At 42.7% G+C, this 27512-nt stretch overlaps 2 protein-coding genes across 14 annotated transcripts in view; one reads left to right on the top strand and one right to left on the bottom strand.

Annotated features, from left to right (window-relative positions):
* The first annotated feature begins 589 nt into the window (after nt 1-589).
* LOC112567733 lies at nt 590-8922 on the top strand. Its single transcript, XM_025244520.1, has 2 exons — nt 590-3126; nt 7404-8922. Exons 1-2 carry the CDS (start codon nt 1961-1963, stop codon nt 8005-8007), a joined length of 1770 nt encoding a protein of 589 aa, XP_025100305.1. The 5' UTR covers nt 590-1960; the 3' UTR covers nt 8008-8922.
* A 1779-nt stretch (nt 8923-10701) lies between these two features.
* LOC112567740 (Down syndrome critical region protein 3 homolog) overlaps nt 10702-27512 on the bottom strand; it is a 46132-nt gene continuing 29321 nt past the window's right edge. For 3 of the 13 annotated variants that reach the window (XM_025244540.1, XM_025244541.1, XM_025244542.1), the window contains 2 exons: nt 19740-19865; nt 10702-11554 (listed from right to left, as the gene is read on the bottom strand). In XM_025244540.1, the coding sequence (XP_025100325.1) occupies nt 11472-11554; nt 19740-19865 (209 nt within the window). In that variant the 3' untranslated portion in view covers nt 10702-11471. The other 10 variants (XR_003099873.1, XR_003099871.1, XR_003099874.1 and 7 more) reach the window with 10 other exon arrangements.

Raw genomic sequence — 27512 nt, 5'->3', positions numbered from 1 at the left:
GATCATGCCGCGGCTAAACGGATTGCCATAGTTGACCAGTGCTTGGGGCATTGGGGCTAGGCATCGGCAGAAGGAATCGTCAGTGTTATTCATGGAAATAGTGGTGTCAGTGGTGATAGCCCTGTTTGTGGTGGATGTGGTGCTTCCCGAACGGTGCACCCATCATTTCTCTTTGAGAACCCAAAGGCAAGTAGCCGAGTGGCACTGCCATAGTCAGTGTGAGGCTGAATCGATCCTGTCCAGGGAACATACCGGAAGAGATCGGGGACTGTTTGCCGGGAACAGACCGCACATCCGATCATATATATATGTATAGATTTGATGTTGATCACTTGTGAACTGTACCGACCTTTTGTCAAGTTGTTTTGCTAGTATTAGATGTGTTTAATCTGATTCTAGTGTGTTCAACCTAATTTTGCTTTTTCTTGTCTTAATAATAATTTTTTATATTGTACAACTGTGTTGTCGGTTGTGATTATACTTGCAAGGTGAAAGTGGTTACCAGTGCGTACGCGTGTGGACTGGCGAATAGTGGGCGATTGGGTGTGGGAGGGCCAAAGTTGGGTGAAGTGAGCCAGCAGAAGTGTCTCCTTTCCCCACATGCTAGTTAGGCCCATCCTTCTCCCCGCACAACGGGTTTTACAGGTATTATAAAAGTTATCGTAAAATTTACTATATACCAATGTAGATTAGGAGCATCTATATCTTGTACTTATTCATTCCTACTGGAGCTAAATAGAAAGATATATTACCTTTATTTAAGCACCATTTAATCACTCAGTCATATCTGATGAAATTTTATGTGCCAGAATTATGTAGTTGTACAATATCACTAACCCAAATCCTAATCCAACTATCTAAATCCTAAACCCCAAAGATAACTCATGCAATAGCTAGAGATGTTAAAAAAATCCCAAGATCAAGCAAAAACAACAAAATAATCAAGCATGGAGAAAAAGGAAAAAGAGAAAAAATCACATATACAGATGAGAAGAAAATACCTATTACAAAAATCGAACCATCGATCATAATAATTCCCCTCTCTTACCACTGCACTACAACAGCTTCATCAAAGGTCAGACAAAAACTATTTCATTCGATGAACCTTTTCTTTTTTGCAAGGTGAAAAGGTACAGGGAAACAGGTGATGTGTTCAGTAAGAACGTGAACGGACATCACGAAGAAGTGGTCTGGGCAGACGCAAGATCATATTATCCAACTGTAGCAACTTTAATATGAGGAAGAGTACACGCATAAGATTTTGATCTGCGTGTGCATGAAGGGGTTGAACCGAGCTGTAGAAGGATCCGCATGATTTTAAATGCTAACACTTTTGCTGCAAACTTCTCGTATTGTATAACGCAGAAGTTAGGAGCACCTAACTGACATCACGAACTTAAATACACGTCCATGCTGACATATTTTCGTTCTCTTCCATTCAATGACGCGATTTTTCTGGAATGTTTGCCTCACTTGTTTACGTTCTAAATTTACTCGGAAGGCGGTCCGTCGCAAGGGAAATCCCCATGACTCATCCTTATATGGTTTGTGACGTCACGTGCAAGCTATGAGAACGTGCCTAGTGGGCGGTAGTTATTGCTTGCACGAGAATTCGGTCATTTTTTGATCGTTTGAGAATGTTCTCCACATTTCTGGAAACTAGTTTATTAAGTGTCACTTACAAGGATTCCTAGGTCGTGTAATGGTGACTACTACGTCAAGGGACTACTGCTTCACGCGCCGTGCAAGAAAACTTCACTACAACTGTTCGGGAAAAGACAAACTGACGTCGAGGGACCATAAGTGAAGAGTTCACGCATACATCCGCTGCACTTGGCAACCGGTTTCAAACTGCTGTTCCAGATAGCTCATCACTTGTGAGTCAAATAAAGTTTGGATGTCCCACACACAGTCAGCCGTGTATGAGACGGGTCGCCTTATCGTAGTCGATGACTATTGAATGATCCGATTAGATTTCAGAGGGAAAATGAGTTTGTTCGCCGGTAAGGGGGGCAGTCTTCAATTGACACCACTCACCTGGCAAACGTTTCATCAGTCGCCCTTTCGAAACCATGAACTGTCAGGACCTTCCCCTCATAATTCCGAACGGAGCTTTGGGAGAGACGGGGTAGAGGTTTCGACGAACATGAAACTTAAGCATAGAAGATCGCTTCTAGAAGGAGTAGGATTCTACGACCACTTTGACAGCATATTTCACGATGTGGCACTACCAGTCGGTAGCTGTGGTGTTCACCCTAGGGCACACGAGGACATGCTGCCTTCAGATGGAAAACCTGAAGCATATGGTATACCCATTAAAATCGAAAGTCTCACAGCGTCTCTGGGAGGTAGTCCTTCGCAGCAAACAGGTTCTTCTAGAAACCTTGTTGGCAGACCAGAAAGAAGCTCAACACTGCCAGATTCAAAATGTGTAGCTTTAGGTGAAGAAAACTGTTTTTTAAATAGTATATCAGTAGCAAAGTGTCTAAAAGAACACTCATCCGAACTGAACGACTGCCATGCACCACCAAGCTTGAAGTCCGTTAAAGGCAGGTACAGCCCGATCCCCAACTTCAGACTTGTGAACCCAACTAAGGAACATCGAAGACTGGAAATAACCAGGTGTTGGTCGAACGATGAGAAAGAGAATGTGAGAAGTAACGTTGGTATGGAAACTGATTTCTTTACGTCGTCACTACGACGACAATCAGTTTCGTCGCCGTTGTGGTCAGACGAAAAGTCAGTTCCGATATGTGAGAACTTTAAAGAAGAGAATAGGCAAGATTCTAAAAATCTTCCACTTTCGACTACATCGTTGCGTAGAAAACCTTTGCGTCAGTCGTATGGCGTTATAACTGCGAGAACATCAGTGAAATCCTCACCATTTCTGACTGCTGCAGAAGCAGCGACAGAAAGCCCGTTTTCAATACTGGGATCGGACGCAACTCATGTGGAAACCTCATCAACAGTTTTGAATGATGCCATGTGCACGCTAGCAGCTGCTACACCCTTTCACAAGGATGCTGACACGGAAGGTAGAGCCAAGCTTCACGAAAGACGGTGCTGCGCAGTCTCCGTTGCTTCATCGCCTCCCAGCTACACGGTCTATAAATATTTGAAGGCAACGTGAGTATAATTAATATGCTCCTTTTTTCACGTATCATACCGATGAATTTTTGTCATAATCTCATTGCTCATAAGAAGAAGGGAACCACACATCTCAGGGTCGTAGTTTGTAAAGATTTTGTTTGTTTTGTTTGTTTTTTAATCAATTTTTAATTCACTCAAATTCAGCAGTCTTTGATTTCTAAATTAGGCACAGTCCCACGATAATGTTCCACTCTTGGTCTTAATCGAACCCTGGCTGTTCCAATATCAAAAATGTAACACTACCACAGTTTGTGCATAAACACTTTGAGCCGGGAGACTTTTAGCAAGTTTTGCTATGATATGACTTCATTAAGCAATGTGCTGTACGTGCTGCTTGTTTTTGAATTAGTTGTACCTAGCCTCCCTCTTAAATTTTGCCAGAAGCTCCACCACAGCATTGTCCTGCTTGTTTTGACTGGTGTATTGTTCTCAACTGTTTACTCAAAATTAAAAGGATATTTTGTCTGTTAAAAAAAAAATTACATTTCAATATACTCAATAATGTCTTCCCTCTGCATTCGTCTACCTTGCAAGAAGGAGTACCTTAAGTGATTTTTGCTTTTATCTCTATTATTTGTCATTCCATTTTTTCGTGCAAACTGTCAGTCCACTAGCTTCAACAAAATCTTCAGCAAGCTGGCCTCCAGAGTTTCTGTCTTAGATACAGTGCCTTTGGCCAGGTAGTATGCTGTAGGTCATAAAATCTTTAGTGTATTTTTTCACGTAACACGATCGGGTGTCCTGGGACTTGCTCTCACAATCACGCTCACAGTCACACAAGCAGACACATGCCTAACGCGAGCAACGAAGATAATCCCTCCAAAGTTAACGGATAAACACACATGTCTCTCTGGCTGGATGACTAAGCTGGCCCACCCTTTTTTCTCCCTTACCTGGCCCTTTTATCTATATTCTTCTTCTAAACAAACATCTCCCTGTTATCCTACAGTTTTATCTTTCCTATTTTCTGTCTACACTAGTTTTTTTTCTCCTGTCTTCTTGTTTCCCATGATGCCTTTCTTTTGATGTCATTTTCTCCATGGCCTTCTTTAGGCCCCGTGCATTTGCCGTGCAGGGTGACCCGTGTCAGGGGAGGATGGGATCCTGGAGGTTGAGGTCCCTGATGGGTTGTGGCCCATCATACCAACACACCTCTTTGGCCCGGACTTCTCCTAGACGGGAGGTTGGTATGGCCCACACCAACCAAGTGGCTTGTCGTGTATTGCCTTAGCTTTTCTAGAAGGCTGCGGCCAGGGTCAGTCTGGTCTTCATACTTGGAAGGCCAAAGTATATTCATTGTGTATCCCTGGTGTGACCCTGCTGGAAATGCCTTAGTGGTACTGCTCGGTCGCATCCCCTTGTTGGACTCCGTGGTGGGTGGGGAACATAAGAAATGAATCAAATTCCTTCAAAAAACGGAAACTTAGAAAACGAATTAGAGGAGAAGAATCCTCGGATAGTGAGGATGAAATGAGAGAATGTTGAAGGGGCCTGATCTCATTTTCTGGTGGTGGAGGGCACAGAGACGGCCCAGGCCGCTCTCGTCCCTGTCACAAGGGTTTAGAAATGTATATCTACTACACACCATCTTGCTTGCCTTGCAGCATGTTCACCGCTCTTCGGAGCACAACTTTTTGATTATTTCAGACTCTCTTTCTACCCTCCAAGCGCTTCTTTCCAATGATTTTGACCACCCTCTTGTGGTCCAGTTTCATAAAATTCATGCAGCACTCGTACATCGTAACAAGAACATTGTTTCTATTTGGACTCCTAGCCATGCAGGTATCGCAGGCAATGTTTGAGCAGACCAGGCTGCCAAGGCTGCATGTCGGTTCCCTGGCAAATTACAGTCACTTGTTTGTTTCATCAGACTGTAAACCTTTTTTCTCGGCCTATGTTCAGTCCCTATGGCAACGCCACTGGGACACTCTGGGCCAAAATAAATTAATGCCATTCTTCCCTGTGTTACCGACCGCCTATCTCCGTGCCATCCCGTAAGGCGGGAGGAGGTGTTCCTTGCTAGATTAAAGTTAGGACACACCTATGCCATGCAAGGACATCTCTTACGAGGTAAACCACCACCAGTTTGTTCATGGTGTAGGAGAAGTTTTAGTGTGGTACATATTACTATTGTTTGTCCAGAGTATACGCCGGCATGTTTTTTTTACAGCAAATTCTTTGTTTTCTTTGTTCAGGTCCATCCCATTGCCAGTAGTCTTTACATTTTTAAGGAGGATAGGGCTTTATCATAAAATTTAAGAAATTTTATGTCCTGATAGTTTTCTTTTGATTTTTGGTTTGTTTACTTCTTGTGTTGACTTTTAACGAATGTTATGGTTATATCACTTGGGAGGTTTTGTCCCTAAACTTCTGAAGTTAAATTCACTTTTGGCGCCCTAGTTGCTGGCATGGCATTAAACACAAACAAACAAATTTGTTGGCAGTTTTTTTTACAGAAAATTCTTTGTTTTCCTTGTTGAGGTCCTTCCCATTGGCAGCAGTCTTTACATTTTTAAGGAGGATAGGACTTTACCATCAAATTTAAGAAATTTTATGTCCTGGTAATTGTTTTCTCTTGCTTTTTTGTTTGTTGGTGGCCTTTTTAGGCTTCATCACTCCATTTTTACACTTGACCCACTCTTTTAGTAGTAGTTTAGTTTATTCATTGTTGCTCCTTTGAGGAGCATAGGGCTGCAACAACACCTCGCCAGTGGAACCGGTTTTGGGCAGCCCCTTCGGTTGGGCCCATGTAGTGTCACGGACGCTGGCTGTCAAACGAGCAACACACACACGACGTCCGTACGCGTTCTTTAAACACACAAAACAACAATTGCCTGAGGCTGTCCACATCATGTTATTAAGTTGCTCAGGATGTTATGACAAAATACAGATAGATCTATTTATACGACAATGTCTCAACGCACAGTTCTTTAGAGAACATGGTCAAAACCATCTGTGACAAGTAAACATCTAATAATGCAATAGTCTCTACTTTTAATTATATAGGTATATTAATCTCTCAGTTCATAACTTAAAACATTTTCCAATGTTCTAGTCCGCGGTGTATCAGTTCTCAGTACCCCTTCAACATATCAGTCGCCCGTAACCATACTCACAGTGCGTAGAGTGGTCGCCCTTTGCATCTCCAGTCAGACTACAAATAACACCAATCCCACTGGTAATCTACTACAGGCGGATTATCCTTTCCTGAGTGGGTAGAAAACTCCGTGTAGCTCAGCGACAGATGACACTCCAAGGCCTTACACAGTGGCCGTGTCGGGAAGGGGGTTCTCGCTGTCACAGTAGCGGTACTCCAAGATGACAATACGAAGCCAACGGTGCGGGGGGAGGGATTGGTGTTTTGTGCCGAGCCAGCAACTAAGGCTATATCACGGCAAGGCAGCCAGCTCTGTAAACAGATGTCACTTGCAGAGAAAGAACAGCATGCCCGAGACGAGAACTGAACTCAGGACAGCCAACCTTCAGTGTATTGGTGACAGGCGTTAACCGTTATGCCACCCGGACCGCCCAACGAAGCACTGAGCCCACACACTGCTGGTGTTTACTGAAGGTGATCAAGGAATCGTCTAGATCTAATCCTCCTTCAGAAGGGCTCCAACACAGTTTGTCCATACACGGGGAAAAAAAACAACAACAACAAAACAACCCTTGGCTAGACAAGGAATTAATTCTTAAACGCGGGCATTTATGCTTCTCCTCTTAGCGCACATACAACGTCATTTTACTATTATGTCCGTCACTGCCGTCTGCTTCTTCTCTTTTCTTGCTAGAGTGAGCTCTCTTTTCCCGCTGACATTCTCATTCATTCTCCATTAAGTGTTACTTACCCTTGTAGTTCACAAACAGCGAAGGGGTTAAACTAAGACTGGTCCGTAACATGCGGTTCCGATGTCCTTTGCCTCGCTCTGTACTGTTCTTTTCGAAGTATGCTTTGGTTTACATATTGTTTATTTCTTGCGTCGACATTTTAAAAAGAATGTTATGGTTATATCACTCAGGAGGTTTTTCCCTAAACTTGTTAAGATTGCCTTTTGTTGTTATGCTAAGATTACCTTTTGTTGCCGTGATATAGCCTTAGTTGCTGGCGCAGCATTAAACACAAGCAAACAAATATCAACACTTCTATGATTATAGCAAGTTTACAGAACAAGGAATAGAGTGGGTTTTTAAAAATATAAATAAAATGCTATTCTTTTTTTCTGTTTGCTTCATCTAAACTAATTCTGATGCAGGCTGGCATCTTTAGAGAGACAAGTGGACTACATCAGAGGTGATGGAAACTGTTTCTTTCGAGCTCTCTCCAAGGAAATATATGGGTCTGAAAACTTCCATGCTGAATGGCGCGAAGCAGTTGTCGATGTTATCGAATGTTATCCCCGCATCTTTGGCCAGTATATTGACACAAACAGCATGACATTACATGTACGGGAGATGCGCAGGCTTGGTACATGGGCAACCACGTGCGAGATCTATGCTGCTGCCACACTGCTGCAGCACAACATCTATGTCCTGGCTCCTGACCACAATCAGAAAGAGTATCGTTGGCTCCTGTTCTCGCCCCACCAGCTGACCAGGCACTATACTGGAGGTAACAACACACAGATGCATACACAAGGCAAAAGTGTGGGTGATTTTTGCAGAGGTCACAGTTGCAGCACTTCAGGAATCTCTTCAGCAGCACACCATTTCTATTTAACTCTGTGTCATACTAATGGCAATCACTATGATCGTATCATGCCAGCATTTGTCTCCTGCAACTGTCAACTCCCACCTCCCAGTTTGGATGGAGCTACTGTCCTTGTGGACCTAACAGAATCAGATGAAGACAGAGCGTGAACACTAGCTTTATTCATCACCTGGATTTTCTATTTATTTTTTTTTTCAGCAGGTATCTTTTGATTGGAGATGGTGGTTTCATGGTTTGTTGATGTTGACAGTAGGTGGTGGGGGTATTGCTTCATCTTGTTAATGTTGCTGTTAGGTTATATGGACTATACATGGATGCTGATCTTGCCTATCTATTTAGTCGATTTGTAAGAGCTTTAGAAACACGGTGAATTGTTATAGTCACTTGCTAGTCTGTTGCTACGCCTACCCCCTGGTTGGACACAAGTTACCCCCTAGCTCCGGATAAAATTTGGTTAGTCGGGAGCAGTGCAACTGTCGTCAATTTAGTCGGGTGCTATCTATACCTTTGCTACATTCAGACTAAGGCTATACCTTCGAGCAGTGCAACCGGACCCAGGTCATGAAAAAGTAGAGATATACAATGCGATCTCATTTGAAATAATTTAAAAACAGTTCACTGGTACCGCATTATTAATATATGAAAAGTGCATTTAAAAAAGAAAAAGTCGAACTAAAAAGAACAATGGAGGATCAATACCATTCACATCATATTATTGTATAGAGGAAAACACATTATTAATATACATTTTTAAAAAAGCTGCATACACTCAGTATTTGCTTCAAACTACTGTTATTTTCTATACATAATATAATGTACTCAAAACAGTGCAAAACTTTAATAGCTTTAGCAGACATGAGATAGCCGTTCCACTGCGCGCGTCTAGAGTTGGCTGTCCTTGATTTTTAGTGTCTGTGGATAGAGTGAATGGTAGAGATAGAGATGGATAACAGCACTGGAATAGCACGGATAGCACTGGGTTTCTCCCATAGACGAGTCTTTCATCGTATGTATTTGTACTTTTTTTAATGTTCATTAAATCTTTTTCTGTACATTACATCACACGTCGAGTTTGTGTTTGGAAAACAGCAGGAGTGAGGGTTCGTGAGCCACGTGGTAAAGTGTGATCGACGTGCGAGTATTTTACGTATGGTTCCCTTGCAACATTATGTTGATTTGGGTAGTGAGTTGAGTTTGTTGCCCAAGAGTACGGTTCCCCGGGGCCAGTATTCACGTTTCTGAGAAGACCCAGACATAGACAAAGGACAACGCTGAGTAGGATAAGGTTTTTTGGGGGGATGAGATGATCAGCGCATATTCTTGCAGTACACAAGATGATAAAGTGCAGCAGAAAGCTGAATAATCGAAGACAATTGTCCAAAATGCAAAAATGCATAAAACACGTATCCAGAATAAATTCCAACAAGGAAATGTAGATTTACAACACATTTTAGTACGGTGGAGTTCTTATTTGGTGAAGGTATTTAGCCAAAAGATGTTAAGCATGCACCAAAGGCTTCTTTCAACATCTCTGCTGTTATTACATCTGCCCCTGATGCTTTACCTCTGTTAATTGTCTTGACTGCAGCTGTGACTTCTCCCGGATCTTTGCAGATGTCAAGGTCTATAACTGCTGGCTGGAAGTCTGCAATATGATCTGGTCTGTTCAGAACTGACTCAAAATGCTCCCTCAAGCGCTGTAGTTTTCCTTTCTCTACTTTGACAATGCAATAGTTCATGTCTTTCAGTGGCACATCACTGTTCTTACACCCTTTTGTAAGTTGTTTTTAGGTCATTTCTTGCTTTTTTTTTTTTTAGTTTTATCTGCCAGTTTCTCGAAGTAGTCTCTTTTGTCGGTTCTTGTCGTCTTCTTTACCTCTTTGTTTAGTTTTATCTTTATCTGTGTTGTTCCTTCAGACGTTCAGATCTAGTGCTGTTGATTTTTTTTCGCTTCGCTGACTTTCTTTCATCTTTCATCTGTCTCTTCTCTGATCCACTTTTCTTTCTTATTCCGTTGGAAGCCCTCTTGTTTCTCTCCTGTTTCCTCTTGATTGAAGTCGACTAAGGTTATCTGTTCCTCTCCCGGTGCCCCTTCGCTTTGAAGCTGTACATTGAATATAGACCTATGCTCGATTTCAGCTTATATATCCTTTGTATCGTGCAAAACATCTGAAAGAAGCTTTGGTGCATGCTTAACATCTTTTGGCTAAATACCTTCACTAAATAAGAACTCCACCGTACTAAAATCGTGCTCATCACCATGCAGGTTTAACAAAGGCGTTGGCGGTGCCTTGGACATGTGCTCCGCCAACAGACAGCAGACCTCTCCAGCCGCCCAAAGGAAACTTGGAGAAAAACCGTGGAAAGGGAGATGAGAGGAAAGGGCAGGACATGGGGTCACCTAGAGTGGGTTTCAGCCGATCGACGTTGGTTGAGGCCTTATGTGCAACATGTTGTACGAAGGAATAGATAGACTATTGCAAAGAGGGTTTCTTGGTAGCTCATCAGAGTGCCAATCATGCTCTATATACATTTACAATCTATACAAGAAATTTAAAGCAATTCCCTGAGGCACATTGTTCTGAATGGCTGTCACAACTTGTATCAGAAAATCTATATCTTGCATCCCATATAGTCAAATGGGCATTATTCAAGTCTTGTAGGACTTGTTATAGTAGTTAACCTGGTAATATTGGCATGACAAGTCTTGTTCAGTGTGAACATTGCTGCTGTCAATGTTGTGGATTTCTTCTCTGCAGCTGTTATCTTTAAACTAGTCTTCCAGACATTTAAAGTTGTTCACATTCATGTCTTGCTTTAATAAAGTGGTCAACACGAACACAAACACTGCCACATTTCTTTATTTATAAGATAGCCCATGTTTCAGGATGCATTAATTTACATATTATCTCACTTCATTGAACTTCAAAGAAACATTTCTGTGCCTGTTTTTTTTTTCTTTTTTATTCTATAGGAAGCAAGTAGGGGGAGTTTATTCAGATTACTGGCTTCCTTTCTTGTCCAAAGTTTTTTTTACAGAAATATAAAAAGCATATGTTTGCATTAAAAGAAAATTACTCACACTGTTTAATTAGTTTTTTCCCATTCCTTCTGCATTTCCATCTCCATTAAGTTTAAAAATTTTTCTTCACCAGAGAGCAGAAAATTACAATGTTGTGCAATCGATTTTTATAAAGAAAAGATGACATCATCAACTAAATAGAATCTTAAAATTTTATAATCTTTGCAAATAATTTGAACATAAAGCAATGGCTTTTATGTTAACTCTTTAACATAACAGTTAACTAACAGTTAAAAAGTGTTAACTAACAGTTAAAAAGTCAATGTAAAATTTTACTAGATTTTTACTGATCAAGAAATCATGAACTATAAGACTCGTTCTTCAGAAGCATAGAAAAGTGCAGAGAAATGCAGCCGTTCACTGTATCTAATGTATATATTCATTTTTAAGCAGAAAAGCACACATTGGGACATAAAACGTCCTTTGATATTTTCATATATTTCATTAATGACATTCATGTGACTATTCAAACTTTTACCATGAGAGCATAAGGCACAAGTCTCAGTACTTAAAAACACCACATTCCTGGTTTTAGAATCGTGTTAACTTGACTGGAAAATTCTCTGTAACTAGGTGGTCATCGCTGAAGATGATGACAATGTTGATTTCAAACTCTGTTAAAAAACAAAATTAAATCCAAAAAATAAATACCCAAATGGGTTACAGTTACTTTTAAACAACCCCAGTTTCATCATGTTTTACTGCCCATCCCCTTTCTTCAACTTACACACATTTTGGATTAGAAACCCTCTTTAAATAGACGTAGTTGTAGCACTCTAGAAGAGTGCTAAGCTATGTCTTTGTAGAGGGAAGGGGTTGAACAGCTCCCAGGACTTCTTTCTCACACCGGCTGTGTATGCAATAGCCAGCCTTGAACTGCCCACCCGCGCCTACTGGACTTACTGTCACACCAGAAGTTACAAAGTTGCCTGAGCCACTAGGAAGACCATGGCCAGACAGGGCGAGGTGGGGTGATCACGGGGGCTGAGAAAGGTCGGAAGAGACCAAGGGAAAAGGGGGTTGATGGTTCTGGAACGTTCAATGGAGGCAGAATAAGTAGTGTAGATTGACTCCATACCCTGCCTCTCCTCCAGCGCGAGTCATCAGTCCGTTGATGACCCTCCCCTTCGCTCACATCTACATCGTTAGCCATGCCTTCATTTGTCTCGTCGTCACTAACGCCAATCTTGCCATTTTCTTCATCACTAATCCCTACTTTTCTGGCTTAATCATAACTCCTGCCTATCTCATTAGCTTTGTCATCGCTGCGGTCTACGTCGCTAACCTCTGATGACTTCTGCTCCCTGCTTTCGCCGTGCCTAGCTCTGTCACCGCGACATTGTTGCCCTGGGCAGGCTGACGACCCCGTGACCAAAGAACTAACAACAGGATGTTGGTGCAGGGGTATGTGTGAGAGGAAGTCGGATGTGAAGGTCAGGTGAAGAGGCCAGTGGTCATAACATGAGGGGACAGCGCAGAGGTGGCATCGAGAGTGCGTGTGTGGTGAGGAGGTTTAGGTTTAGCCAGAACTATTGACTGGCGTTAGAGAGAATGATTCGGAACCCATTAAGTGTTGTGGGTGGTTCTTGTGAAGAGATTGGGAGAGCAACCCCATCTACATTTTTGTAAGTCTGAAAGCCCCAAGCATTTCATGGATGGTAACCCTGGCTTATCATAACCACCAATACTAATTTTTGACACCATGTTTCAAGGCATCCGTTCATCATCACTTCCATGTTTAAAGCTATTTTCAGTCATAGTTACATTCGATGAATACTCTTCTGTTGCCTGTTGCTTATATAGTAGGATGGAAGACATGCACGCACCCAAGGAGGGTGGAGGCTGGCGATGGGGGTTGTCGCTGGCCGGGTGACGGGGTCGCTGGCCGGGCGACAGCTCCGTGACTGAGGGAGAAAGCGGGAACCCGAAGATAACCCAGCCAAGGCCGAGGGGTACACAGCGGCGGAGCAAGCAGCCCCACCCGCCCCAACCGGCGCGCACAAGAAATGACATGACTTGCTGGCAGTGCGGGGGTGGGGGTGGGTTAGGGCGTATCAAGGCCGACTACCCATCCAAGCTGATCTGCGAACGACGGCATTTCGTAGGTCAAAGGATGGGACCCCGCCCAGGCCCAGCCAACAATAGCCAGAGACCACGAGAGGCGTCAACTACCGCCTTAGTGGGGGATAGCAATGAAGTGGAGATCGAACTGGAGGGAGTAAAGACACTCGCCTTACTTGACACCGGGTTAACGGTATCGACGGTATGTGAACGCTTCTATAAGACACGATTAACACACCTGCCTTTGCAACCACTTCAGCGAGTATTGCGGACGGCGAGTTACTTCCGTACACAGGCTATATCGCGGCCGACTGCGTCGGGATCAGGTGCGGGAACACAGCAGTGGCTAGTGGCGCCAGACAGTCGGTACAATAGGAACGTACCCGTTCTGATCGGTACAAATGTGCTCACACTTTCTCAGGCTGAGCCAGCATGCGACACGCGACAGATCTCCCCCCCCCCAAGATGGAGCACCGCGACATTAAACCATACGCGCGATGCCTGCTGCTCAGCCTGCCGATAAACATACCCTAGCTACCATACAAACGGATGCACAACACTCGTTGGCCCTGCCCATGAATAACCATTAAGCAACCCCTCTAACTACCCCCGTGGTGGGTCACCTAACCACTTATCCAGTTGTGGGATATGACCGGCTTAAGAAGTCCGCTTCGACGTTCTGCTCACCGTGGGTAGGATTGCAGCTGCATTGCCCAACGCGCAAGGCGACCACTGCGCAACTGGGCATGTTGCAAGTACTGCAACGGCTGGTGGTCTGTCTCAACCACAAACTCGCGGCCGTACAAATAGGGCTCAAACCTTTTCACCCCTTCCCCCATATTACTACCAGACATTCTTCCTCGATGGTGGAGTAGTTTTTCTCCGCTGGACTCAGTTTTTTGCTGGCGTAGGCCATGAGGTGGAGACCATCCTCTCCATGTTGCATCAGCGTTGCTCCTAGCCCTTTCTCTGACGCGTCAGTGCGCAGCACAAAGGGTCTCGTCACGTCCGGGATCTTTATCACCGTCTTGGATGCGAGGGCTAGCTTTAGTGCATCGAAGGCCTGCTGGCACTCTGGCGTCCACGTGACCCGGGCCCCACTTGCTTTATTACCCTTCGTTAGATCTGTCAGGCAGCGCAATGTCAGCGAAGTGGGGAATATAGTCCGAGAAAGAATTTGACTTGCTTCTTGGTTTCTGGCACGGCCGCCTGACTAATCTTGTCCAGCTTATCCTCCTAGGGTCTTAGTTTTCCGTTCCCCACCGTGTGCCCTAGGTAGCTGAGCTCTGTGAAGCCAATATAGCACTTCGACGGGCGCGCTGAAATGTTGGCTTCGTCTAGCCTGCTCAGCACAGCCTCCATTGCTTCCACATGCTGCTCCCATGTTTCAGTAGCAATCAGGATGTCGTCAATGAAATTGTCGACGTCGCTACGCCCTAGCGGCTGCAGCAACCTGCTCATGGCACGAGAGAACACCGCTTCTGCCGTCTTCAAACCGAACGGCATGGTGACCTACCTGTACTGCCCTGTCGGAACGGAAAAAGCCGTCTTGTCTTTATCACTTAATGAGTATTTGCCAGTAACCTTTGGATAAATCTAACTTGCTGAAATATTTGGCTTTGCTCAGCTTGCTAAACAGGTATTCTACGTCCGGGATGGGCTCCGCATCGAATTGCACCACCTTGCTCAGCTATCGATAATCTACGCAGAACCTGGCATCACCTGAATTTTTCTTCACAAGTACGATGGGGACGTTGTATGGGGATGCGCAAGGCTCGATCACGCCCATCCTCAGCATCGCTTCCACCTCACTTCTGTCTCCGTCTGCGAGTAAGGGATTGGGTATTCCCTGATTCTGTGTCCGTGAGCGTTATCTCGCACTGCCCTAGGTTGGCCCGTTGCGGCACGTCGGTGAGGCAATTGGAATAATGGCCTAGAATGTAGCGCAACTTCCCTTTTTGGTGTTCCGTCAACAGGTTGTTGACCCGTACATCGCCGGGGCCCTCTGTCTCCTGCAGGGATATCACTGGGATGTCTCCCATCCTGCGCACTTCCTCCTTGCTCTTCGTCAATAATCACGGCGACCGAGCCCTCTGTCTGTCTCTCCACATAGCGTTTCAACAGATTTGCATGGAGGATCTTCTTTTTGCTACCCATCTGAATTTTATAATCGCATGGACCTCTAGCTTGTTGGCCTTGGTCGGCATCAGCAGCAACACCTTGTCACCTGGCTGGAATTGGCGATCATGTGCTTTGGTGTTGAAATAGTCGGCATGGCGCTGAGCCACCTTCCCCAGGTTCTGGTGTGCCAGCTCGCACATAGTCTCCATCTTCTTGCGCAAGTTCATCACGTACTCTGCCGTCGTCCGCGTTTCCGGGGTGATAGATTCTTTCGTCCACACTTGTCTCAGGATTTGCATCGGCCCCCCTGATCATGCGGCCGTATAGCAGCTCAAACGAAGAACCCGATGGATTCTTGTGGAACTTCACGAAAGGCGAACATGAGTGCAGGGATGTATGGAGGGGCCTGAACAGCATGATGGGTAGAGCACAACAGACACAAAGAGAAAAGTGTGATGACCCGGTGACATTTGTTAATGTCACTCAACATCATCTACGCGCGGTTTGATGTGAGAGACTTCAGCAATGAAGCAGAAAATATCTGTTCTTCACTGTCGGCAGCCACTGTCACAATCTGTGAGGGAGATGTCAGAATTCTCTCTCATGTGAACCCACGTAAAGCCCCTGGACCTGACCACGTGAGAGGCAAGGTACTCAAAGAGTGTGCTAATCAGCTAAGTGGCGTTTTTACCAGACTTTTCCAGCTCTCTCTTGACTCTCATAGTGTCCCCCGCGTGTGGCGAACATCAACAATAATACGTGTGCCAAAGAAGCCTCATGCTATAAACTTGAAAGACTTTCGACCTGTGGCTCTCATGTCCGTTGTGGCCAAGTGTTTGGAGAGGGTTGTGGGAAGATTGTTACTCCCCACCATGGCTGATCGCCTGGATCCTTTGCAGTTTGCCTACACGCCACGTAGGGGTGTGTCTGATGCAACTCTCACGCTTTTAAATGCTATCCTACAACACTTGGACACTTCTGGCACCTATGTTCGGGTCCTGTTCGTGGATTTTTCCAGCGCCTTCAACACAGTCCAGCCACACCTTCTAGTAAAGCGCCTACTAGACCTGGATGTAAACATGGATCAGATCATTCCTGAAGGATCGACAACAGAGGGTAGGTCTCAAAAGTTCCACCGACAGGTACTGTAGGGTCCAGCAGCTCGTCTGAAGGAGTCAATCTGTCAGTGGATGGAATGATTCTGTCAGATGAGCAGATCCTCAACACGGGTACCCCTCAGGGATGTGTGCTTTCCCCGATCCTGTTCTCTGTACATATAAATGAGATTACTATTAACAGTGCTATTCTCAAACTTGTGAAATATGCAGATGACATGGCCCTTGTGGGCTGCCTGAAAGACGAGCAGTCCCTGTCACAGTACCTGGCCTGCGTGGGGAACTGGAGGAGTGGTTTGACTGCAGCTTTCTAGAGCTGAACGTTGAAAAAACGGTGGAGATGGCCTTTGGAAGACCATACGAAGGAAGAGATGGCACAACTCCTCTCTTCCCACTAATCCAAATCAAGGGACAGCAGGTGCAGAGGGTGTTTAGGTACAGTGATCGACGGGAAGCTTTCCTTTAATGATCACATGAACCAAGTGTACAAAAAGGCCCAGAGACGGCTGTACCTTCTGAGGAGACTCCACAGCTTCAACGTCAGCTCTGGGGTGATTGAGACTGAGTACAGGTCTCTTGTTGAGAGCATCCTCTCATTTAACATCGTTGCCTGGTATGGTCACCTCCTCGTCAAAGACAAGGGAAGGCTGGCCAGAGTCATCCACCAGGCAAAAAAAAATTATTGGTAAATCACAGCTGCCACTTTATGACGTACCTTCATGCAGTCAGAAAGATGGCACATAACATCATTTCGGACCTAACGCACCCTCTCCATCCCAACTTCCAGTTGTTGCCCTCAGACAGGCGCTATAAAGTGCCACGTGTACGGAAAGCTGTCTTGGGTTTCCTCGACAGACAATAAAGTCTGATTAGATTTGATTTGACTTGTGCGCGGTGTATTCGCAGAAAGGTGCCAGCGGACAGTCGTGCACCGCTAGTGAATGTTGTTACGACTCAACCACTGGAGCTAGTGTGCGTCGACTTCCTCACTTTAGAGTTTAGAAGCAGCTAAGAGAGGCTTCCAGCACATCTTAGTGATTACGGATCATTTCACCCGGTATGCACACAGGCTATAACAACCAAGAACATGACAGCAAAAACAACGGCGGAATTGCGCACTATGGGATGCCGCGCCGGCTGCATTCTGATCAAGTTGCCAACTTCGAAAGTCGGATAATCAAAGAACTGTGCCTGATAACGGGATGCCAGAAATCTCCGACCACCCCATACCACCCTCTGGGCAAAGGCATGTGCGAGCGGTTTAATCGAACACATATTTGATTTGTTGAGCATGCTGGGAACGCTGGAGCCACATCAAAAGCCAGACTGGCGAAAATATGTTGCACCACTCGTGCATGCATATAACTGCACCGGGTACGAATCCACTGAATTTTCCCTCTATTCATCAATGTTTGGGAGAGACCCACAACTGCCAGTGGACATTGAATTTGGGCTTGGAGAAAGGGTACGTCTCAGGCCCTGACAAAGTACATGGACTCTCTGAGAGAGAGAAACTACGCAACTCATTTGCGCTCGCAACCAAAGTCGCGGAGGAAAGCCGAAGAAAACAAAAGAAGGCTTACGACAGCAATACCCGTGGGGCCACCCTTGAAGTTGGTGACAGAGTGCTCGTCAAAAGGCTGGCGTTCGGTGAGACACATAAACTGGCAGACAAGTGGGAGCAGGAGGTGAATGTGGTCCTTCGGAAACCCAACACGGACATACCAGTGTTTGTGGTGCAACGCGAGGATGGCAGTGGCCGGGAGAATCACCTGATAATTTCTTTTCCGGAAAGGTCAGTTCTGAAATGAAGAACAACAAAGATGCAGGAAAAAAGGAAGGGTCTGAACACGACTTTCCTGATGGTCTACCTGCCTCTGACTTATCATTTAGACAGACCTGCAGCAGAGAGTCAGATGCTTCTCTTGGGAAGAGTTTTCTTGCTATGTCCTGCACAGAAATGTCCTCTTACCACTAGGCCACGCCCTCAGGGATCATGAAAGGCAACAGCCCACTTGGCCCCTCGGGCCAAGAAACACGACCAGGGAAGACGCCGCTGCATGAACACAGCAGACAGCAGTGAGGCCAGTGGGGCTGAGGTCGACACCAGCAAGTCTGAAGATGAAATGTTGGCCGTTCCCATAGCAACGAGTGATGTTGGTAGCAGCGACGCAGCACGGGGCAGCATCCGTGATGTGCAAATGGCTGATGCGTTTGACGGTCATGACACCCTTGATGTGGCTACGCAGGAACAGGAGCCGGACCAGCCACGGCGCCGCCCATTACCCAGGCCAAGAACTGGGGGCAGGTCTAGAACTGCACCAGCCTGGCAACGCTCTGGGGAGTATGTGTTAAGCCAGCAGCAAACAATACTTTCACCTGCATCCGCAAGAGCAGTGGAGACAATTGTAGGCAATATGTGTTTAGGGCACTCATGAACATGAACTATGTGTCGGACTGGCTTGTAGCAGCAGCCATCAAAGCCTGCATGTTAGAGAAGGGCTAACGTTCAGTGCTACAAACTCTCGTCATATGTTTGTTTTGGGTTTTTTTTTTAATATCTTGTTTTCATGATTCACTGTAGTTTTAGTTGTATGTTTATGATGTTATAGGGTAGCAGGTTTATCATTTTTTACTTTTCATGGCTTAGAGCAGACCTGGGCAAGGGGCGGCCCGCGGGCCGGATCCGGCCCGCCTCCTGTCTCTGACCGGCCCGCCCGACACTATATATACTATATATACAGTATTGGGTAAAACTGAGTTAACTACATGTATATTAGTCGGCCCTCTAAAACCATCCCAATTTCTCATGATGCCCCTTGGGAAAATTAATTGCCCACCCATGGCTTAGAGCATGGGGTTAAATGCCGAGGACGACATTTCTTTATTGGTGAGGTGTATATAGTAGGATGGAAGACAGCACGCACATACACGCACACAAGGAGGGTGGAGGCTGGAGATGGGGGGTGGTTGCTGGCCGGGTGACAGCTTCGTAACGGAGGGAGAGAGCCGGGGAGAAAGTGGGAAGAGAGCGAAGTGAGCGGCCGGGCAGTGTTGTCTGGGACTGATCGGTGTGTGAAAGCACATTTTACTGCGAGCTCAGTAGATAATGGTAGGTCAACCTGTTACACTTATACATACTCAGAATATGCAGCATAAAGTTTACAATGCTAATAGTCTTTATTAATGTAATGACAATAAGCAAAGTTTAAACTATATTTACAGATAATTAAAACAAAAGAGTAAGTGTTGTAAAACTACTATTTAAGTAAAAGGCCATGCTTTATGAAATATTGCACACATAAATGGGATTAACCAACCAGTTTTAGTGCTAGAAATTAAAGATAATCATCTATAATTTTACTCAAAATAACTACAAATGCTGCTGTACGTGCACATTAGATAAGAAATTGTAGCTGTTGTTATAGTTAGTGCAAAAGTTAAACTGTTGCTTTCAAAACAATGCCAAAAAGCAATAACTATTAGCAGCATAAACACTTACCAACTTTGAAGTTGTTTGTGGACAATGTAGGGCAAGTAAAAAGACGTGGAAACACCATGTATATTGGTATTGGGAGGTTTCTACACACATCTCCCTCTGCGATCTGAATATTCTGGATCTCTGTAGCTGTGCAATAATCAATGAAAAAGGTTATTTTAAAAATTCCATCTTCCTTCTAAATCAACATGTGCATATAAAAGCATCTGCAGAAGATAAATCTCTTATACTCTCATTTGTGCTTTCTCTTTTTCCCTTCCATTGCAGTTTATGTTGTGATTAAGCAGAAGAGTTACCTTAGAAAACTCTCCTGTTTTAAAGTAGGCGAGAAAGAGAAAATGGCAACTTGGAAGTGAATGAAGTTATCAGAATGTACAAATATCCTGAAGTAATTTTTTTCAATCTTAACTCGTGCTCTTGAAGATACAGCATAAGCCAAAATAGGGCTAGAAAGCTTCTTTAGGTGTGGTAATTGCTGGGAGTGGGGTCCCTTTGCCTAACATGTTCGAGGGGGCAGCTCTCCACATTTTATGTATTTCTGCTTGATTTGTTTGTTATCTTGATGATCACTATCAGCAAGTGCTTTTTTTCATTGTCAATGTGCGGAACTGTAACTTTTTATTTTTCATCCAGGTCATCCTGATTTTGTGTCTCCTACCGGTCTCTTCTCCCTAATGCCATAAGAGTTTCAAGTTGTCACTACAGTCACTACTATTGACTTTCCATCAGTATCAATCATGTTTTAACTGCTGGGTTTCTCCATCTTATGACCACACAGATCCTAGCAGTCTCTTGATTATATAACCTACACTCGGCCTAAGTATTGATTGATCTGTTCGCCACACACAAACCATTAAGGCAGTGGTTCTCAAAGTGCGGTCCGCCATAATTTTTACTTATGTAAAGTGGTCTGTGGTCCGAAATACTTTGAGAACCACTGCTGTAAGGGATCACAATCTCTACAGATGTACTCCACCAGAAAAACGATAACTTTCAATCTATGACTTTTCAGCTTTTCCATCGTCTTTTGTAACATCATAATGGCTTTTCTAGTCATCGCTACTTTGGATTACTGATTGATCTTTCTTGCGTTTACCATAGAAGAACCATTTTTACAATGTCGTGGAATCATCCCTTTTAGGGGAACTTTTCCCCCCCACCTTGAATAGGATCGGAGGAATTTTAGCCAATCAGAGTGTACCAAACATTTGCACTAAAAGGTCAGTGCAGCTGACTGCTCTGAAATTTGTAAGATTATTAAAATCAGATCAAACCTGCAGTGTTAAGTATTTAGATACGAGAAACTTTTAAGCATACTTTTTATGTATACGTTACTATAAGTGCGAGATTCATGCAACTTCTTCCGTTATACAACTAGTTTAAGCTGTGTATCACTTATTCCTCCATATTGTTTGTTGCTTAGTGTTTATAGAAGGGGTTCCGATCAGCTTGTTTTAATGATGAAGGTTTATTTGGTCTTAATCTCATTATAAATAAAAGGCTAACCTTAGCCACTCAGGACTTGCCCCTTTTTGCGATATATAGAGAACACAATTCTATGTACAATACTCTTCTTGTACCATTTTACCATGCATAAAATAAACATTTGTTTTATGATTATATATTTAAAATTTGAGCTATGTGTATATTTTAGTGAAAGCAAACAACGGGTTATTTGACTTACAGATGTTATGATGCAACACTTTTATTTTCTGTACTACAAAAGTGAGAATGATATAAAGTAGATTATTTGTTACGACAAACTTCATGACCTAAATGTATTTCTTTATTTTGAAAAGTATTTTGCATTTTTCTTTTTAGTATGCACTTTGAGCCTGCCTATATTTGGTGGGGAAAAAAGCATTACACAAATTCAACATATAATAATTATTATTATTATTTTCTCTCACAAAGTGCTGTCAAGGTGAAAATATCTTTACCAGCAAAGTTTACAGAAATTTAATTTTAAAAAACCAACAAACTTATATAGTTTTTCATACATGTTTATTCTATATTCAAATCTGAAATCTAGTAGCATAAATATAGACATCCATCAAACCATTACAATCATGCATATGCACATATACATAGATATATGTCAAGTTAATAGTCAATGTAATTATATATGTAAGCCCAAACATGTACAGACACAAGCATATGCATAAGAATATGCATTAAGCCATTCAACACTATACAGTCATGTAAGCACTAAGGTAAAAACACTAATATTTATCATAGTGCATCATGTAATCAACACATTAGCATTTCTATATGAACAATCTTAAGTGTGAAGGACACAAACCGACAACATAACTTTTTATTTCCAATGCATTGTAAATAGAAAAGGGGCAATCAGTAATGTAATTAGCATTCTGATATCTGACATCAAGAGTGAAATAAAAAAAGGGAGGGGCACTTAAAGCATTTTCAGCAAAAGCTGCTGCTCAGTTTTAGTTGTATCAGGACAATAGGTGAAGTTCAAATATTCTGAGTTAAGAAGTAATGCTGCTGATGGCATTTAAGTAAAGTTATACCCATTATAAATTTTATCTAAGTATCTTTAATACCTCTGTCTTTCAGACACAAAGACACAGTTGCTTCAAATATGTATGGAATGCATCATCGTGAACTGCTTTGAACAGCATGGCACTGGTGGTGGTGACAGTCTACCAGTCTCTGTTTAAGGGTGTATTAAAAAAAGTGTATCTCCAGCACCTTGATATTCTTTTACCACACCAAAACGACATTTATAAAACAATATCATGTAATCATGTTTTCTTGTTTTGTGTAGAAGTGATAGCATTAAATAGTTTTTCCTCTGGAGTCTACCTTGTGGCATTTCTAGCAGATGGACTCAATCTCCAATACACGGCACTGATGCAATAACTGACAAAGAGAATCAACCACATTCCTGCAAGATAGGTGTTCTTGTTGTGACTCCTAAATAAATCGTTTCATTGGAAAGGTGTGAACCTTCTCATTAGTATCATTATTGCACAAAGACCCCATCATATTTCAAAGCCATATCAAAGCATTGGTTGAGTTTGGGCATCAAAAAGTTTGAAAAACAGGTTGGGTGAAGTATTACCAATGTACCACAGGGGCTTTAGCTTTTCAGCTATGTTTTCTAATGCCTTTGTAAAAACTACACCATGTGGCGTAAACTATACCCAAAATCGTGCATGTGCTGGACTAAGTTATTGCTTTGGCTTTTCCAGTTTCGCTTTACACAGTGCGTTGCAGAGCTAATGTTGTTATTTTTTTTTTAGATGTCAGCCACTAGCTGTGCGATTCCAGGATGCCCTACATGGAAAAGTCGACAAAACGGTTTATTATTTTTCCGCATACAAAAACTAGATAATCAGGACGGGGAAAACAAAATCTTGTGAGAGCTTTGAATCATTGTGATTCTATCTTGAAAGAGTGACAATTTGCCCCAAACATTTCAAACCAGAGTGATACGCTGAAGATATAACCAGGTGAGAGAAATTACATTTTAGAATAATTTGACTTTCCAGTGGTTGTAATCATTGCTGTGCCAGATCAAAAGATTCATAGTTGTAAAAATAATCAAACTATTAATCACATAGTATACGCGATACACTTCCACTAATTGCTAATTGACATTAATTAATGACTCAATCCCCCAGCACATTCCACAATAACAACACAATACAGTTTAGTGTAAACAAAGTAATTATTAAGAATAGTAAAAATGCCAAGAGCTTATGTAGAATATAAATGAAAGGAAAAAATGAACCTATGAATGAACAAATTCCTTATCCCTAGTTGTCTAGGGTGTCCCATTATATATACAAGATTATGTCGGAGTGGATGGCGGAGACGTTAAGGCTTAACTACAAGTCTCCATTTATCACATGTACCTAGATCCCATAGGATTGTGACAACCCCATCCATACATTAACACACACAGTAGAGTATTTTAGTTGTGTAAACTTTTCAGATAATTAAGCCCAAAGGGAGTCATGGGACAGAACAATTTTTTTTCTTTTTGTAATATAACACAACAGTGTTAATTATGTGAAAAGCACACAACATAAGTAGTGCTATACTGTGCTGGAGTCTGTTGTCTTTATGGTGTTGGCAGCAGAGTGGAGGACTTGAGAGAAAAATATAAATTTTGGTACCTGATGGTTGTCGTTGGGACAGAAAAAAAAATTCTTCATTAAATGTCCTTCCAATGAAATAGGCTGCTTCTAAGTATTTCATTTTGAAACTATGAATAAACAGTATTAATGAACAAGTGCAGTGGGTTTTCTTTGATAGCAGTACTGAGTAATTAAACTTTTTTGTCCTCACATGATACCCATCGGATGCCTGGATGTCACACTAACAATATAATTGCATAAGAACCCGATGACAGTTATCTTTTAAACTACATTTATCATTTATGAGCATTTCATGCCACATACTTTCAATATAGCAACAAAATACATGTATATATATCTTAAAGTTAATTTTACTGCCCATGAGACATCTTAGGAGTTTGTCCCAGTATAATATGCTCGCTGCATGTGTGCTGCCGACTATGGTAAACTAAGGACTGTCGAAGTAGTAAACAGCCATTTGTCACTTTGATCACTCATCCCAGTCTCGGTTTTGGAAGAAAGTCGCTATTCCTGGGCGCCGTAATATTGCAGACACAGTTAAATGACTACCGAAGAAGTGACATCTATAGGAAAAACAGGGGCAGGTTATTTCATGACGATAAATCAAAAATAATGTGGATTTAAAAAGCACATTCAACATTTTTTAAAGCTGGGATTCACAATTGATGAAATTCGTCTCAGTACAATGCTGTGGTGTGATGTGCTTCCAGCTAAATGAATGGCTGATCAACGAAGTCTCTGCATATTATAATAATAATATTATTAAAAAAAAAGAAAAATTGTCAAAATACAAGTTCACAATAAAATGATGACAAAATCTTCAATTTCATTTTAAAAGATTGTCTAAGGAGAAAAATCACGTGTCAAGCTATTTGTTTCATCGGTGATTGATTGCTGTTTAGGCTTGGGACAATTTGACTTTTCTGTCTTGGGACGAACTGGACCATATGTGGGACGAAATGGATCTACATGGGACAAATTGAATTTTGATGTGGGACGAACTGACTTTAAAGGCCTATTCCCACGCTGCAATGTTTCTTGTACAAGAACTTGCGCATAGACAGCTTTGCGCAATGCGTCCTATTCCCACGTAGCAAGGCCACACACGTGTCTTGCGAACCGACGTCATCCACGCACCGCATTATGGGTAGTCAACAATATGGCAGACGACATTGACGACGAGATACTTTTGGAAGCAACTGCGGCTACGATAGTGATATTGCATAATGTAGCGGAGAGAAAGAAGAAGAAAGAAAACGATATGTGGGTGAGGGAGTGGGGAACGCAAAGGAGTCGCTTAGGAGCATATTCATGTCTTCTAAAATATTTCGAAAATTCATGAGAGTACGTGCAGACGATTTTTGCGAATGTCATCTTCCACTCTTAAATTAGTTACCTGTTATACCATTGCCCACAACACGAGCGATTTCCATGAAGGTATTCTAGCCTTATATCTGTTCATGTAATCGGGGTGTGCAATGTGGAAGAGACACGGATAATTCTCCCAAAAAGAGAAGTCATGAGCACACACGCTCTCCTCCGACCACATCGCCATTGTTTACAATGTGGAGGTAAGAAGGGAGCCAACTGTGTTCAAGCATTCCGATTGGCTACAGCCCTACAGCGTAGGTCGGCATTGCGGGAAAATAGAAACGCACTCTATATCTTGCAACCCAGCGACAAGGCCTCTCTGCGTGCCGTGTGCACAACTCGGCAAGGCCTTGCGGGGGCTGCAAACCCCGCAAAGTGCCCAACATTGCAACGTGGGAATAGGCCTTTAGTGTGGGGTGAAATGTTAGGAACAAAATGGTCTTGGGGTAAAATGACTTATGACCTTTTCTAGAGGAAAACGCACTATGAATAGACATAAGAAAAAATTGCTCCTGCATACACTTTGTATTTGCTTCAAACTCCTGGTATTTTCTATAAATTGTTAATAATGTACTCAAAACAGTGCAAAACTTTGCAGCCTGTACTTACCATCAATATTAGTGATTATCTCCTTTACGTTGTCTAAAATGTAGTCATCTGACAGCAAAGGACTACAAGACTCTTCCAAGATCTCCAGGCAGACCTGATCAGACCAATTGTGATTAAACAAAGTTTGTCTAAAAGTTTAAGCAAAAAAGCAAAAAAGATAATGGAAGAAAATAGCTACTTTCTCACTCTAAGCTCTATTTTTATCCAGGTCTGAAAGGTCGCTAAACGATTTGCCATCTTGTGCATATCAAGTTAACAATTGCAATGAATTCAGTGGCAAATAATAATTACAAAGCACATAAATTTTCTCAGGAATTATACACATCAATATCAGGGATAGATGAAGGAACATCCAATTTTTCTTTGCCACCAATTTCAAGTACACCATTGTCCTAATAACACAGTGCAAGATGTGAATGTGTTCAAAACAACATTGTTAAAAAAAAGACTTAAATGTATTACAGAATAAATGCCTAAGACCGCTCCTTACAGCCTTAGTCTGAATTAATCCTGAATTAAGAAACGATAAACTCACTACAAACTACCCTCTGTAACCACTAAGAAAAACAATGACCTGGAGAGAGAGGACTTGCTGACAAAACCATCTTCTTGACTCTAAAATAAATAAAAATACAACAATAAAATGCTGTTTGAGTGTAGATATTTTACAGTATAATTCATATATTATAAAATATATATATCAAAACATACTTACTAAGAGGATTTCTTCAATAATAAAGGATTCCAAGATGCTTGCAGATACAAAACAAAGCAATCCTAAGCTGCCTGTCAATAAGTGAAGCTTATACACAGCAGACGCGAGATGTGTGGACATAGAGTAGGCTGTCCTTTCCTTTAGGCTTTAGGGTCTCTGGACAGATGAAGATGTAAAAGTATAAGGAGGCCGAGACGAAGAAACAAAAGAAGAATACGGCAAGCCAAAACAGCTTGTGACAGGTCGACCGGTCGATCAACAAAAAAAGGCGCCAGCTGCCAGGGCCATGGTTTGACACCGTCTCTTATGTCCAGCAGATTTCATCCAACGAAACGTCAAAGTCTTCTGTTTACTGCATTGAGAAAGCTGCAGGATTTTTGTCTTTCTTTTGTATTTTGTGTTTAATAAGCACGAGCTAGGCTTACTGACTCTTCATCCCCCTCTAGTGATATCACTTTCTTCTGCTCTAGGAGCTGAAGACAAAGAAGAGACGTAAACATTACAAACCACCCACACCATCATAACAAACAACAAATCAATCAATTGATCAATCAGCACAGTCATACAGCACCTTTTCTCCTGCAGCAACTAGACTCAAAGTGCTTTATATACATATTGGTGGATGAGCGCATACCTTCTAAGGGCAGACATCAAAGGTACCTTCCTAGATATGCATACACACAAACACACACAAAGATGTAAACACAAATGCACACAGATTTATGCACAATTGCACAAACATACACACTTGATTGTGCACACGCACACAGAGTGGAGGAAACCACTGACAGTCAGTCCTTGTTACTTGGATCCTCTTTACATTTTTTATATCTGTCTTGTACATTGGAGCAGAGAAATTTGAACCAGTGACACCTGATTCTCACTGTCATGGTGAAAGGTGCATTAGCCACTGCACCACAAACTTAAAAACAAATTTTACAAAAACAAACT

This window comes from Pomacea canaliculata, linkage group LG7, assembly GCF_003073045.1.
Source record: "Pomacea canaliculata isolate SZHN2017 linkage group LG7, ASM307304v1, whole genome shotgun sequence".
In the NCBI taxonomy this organism is placed as follows: Eukaryota; Metazoa; Mollusca; class Gastropoda; order Architaenioglossa; family Ampullariidae; genus Pomacea; species Pomacea canaliculata.
This window is presented reverse-complemented; position numbering and strand designations above follow the sequence as displayed.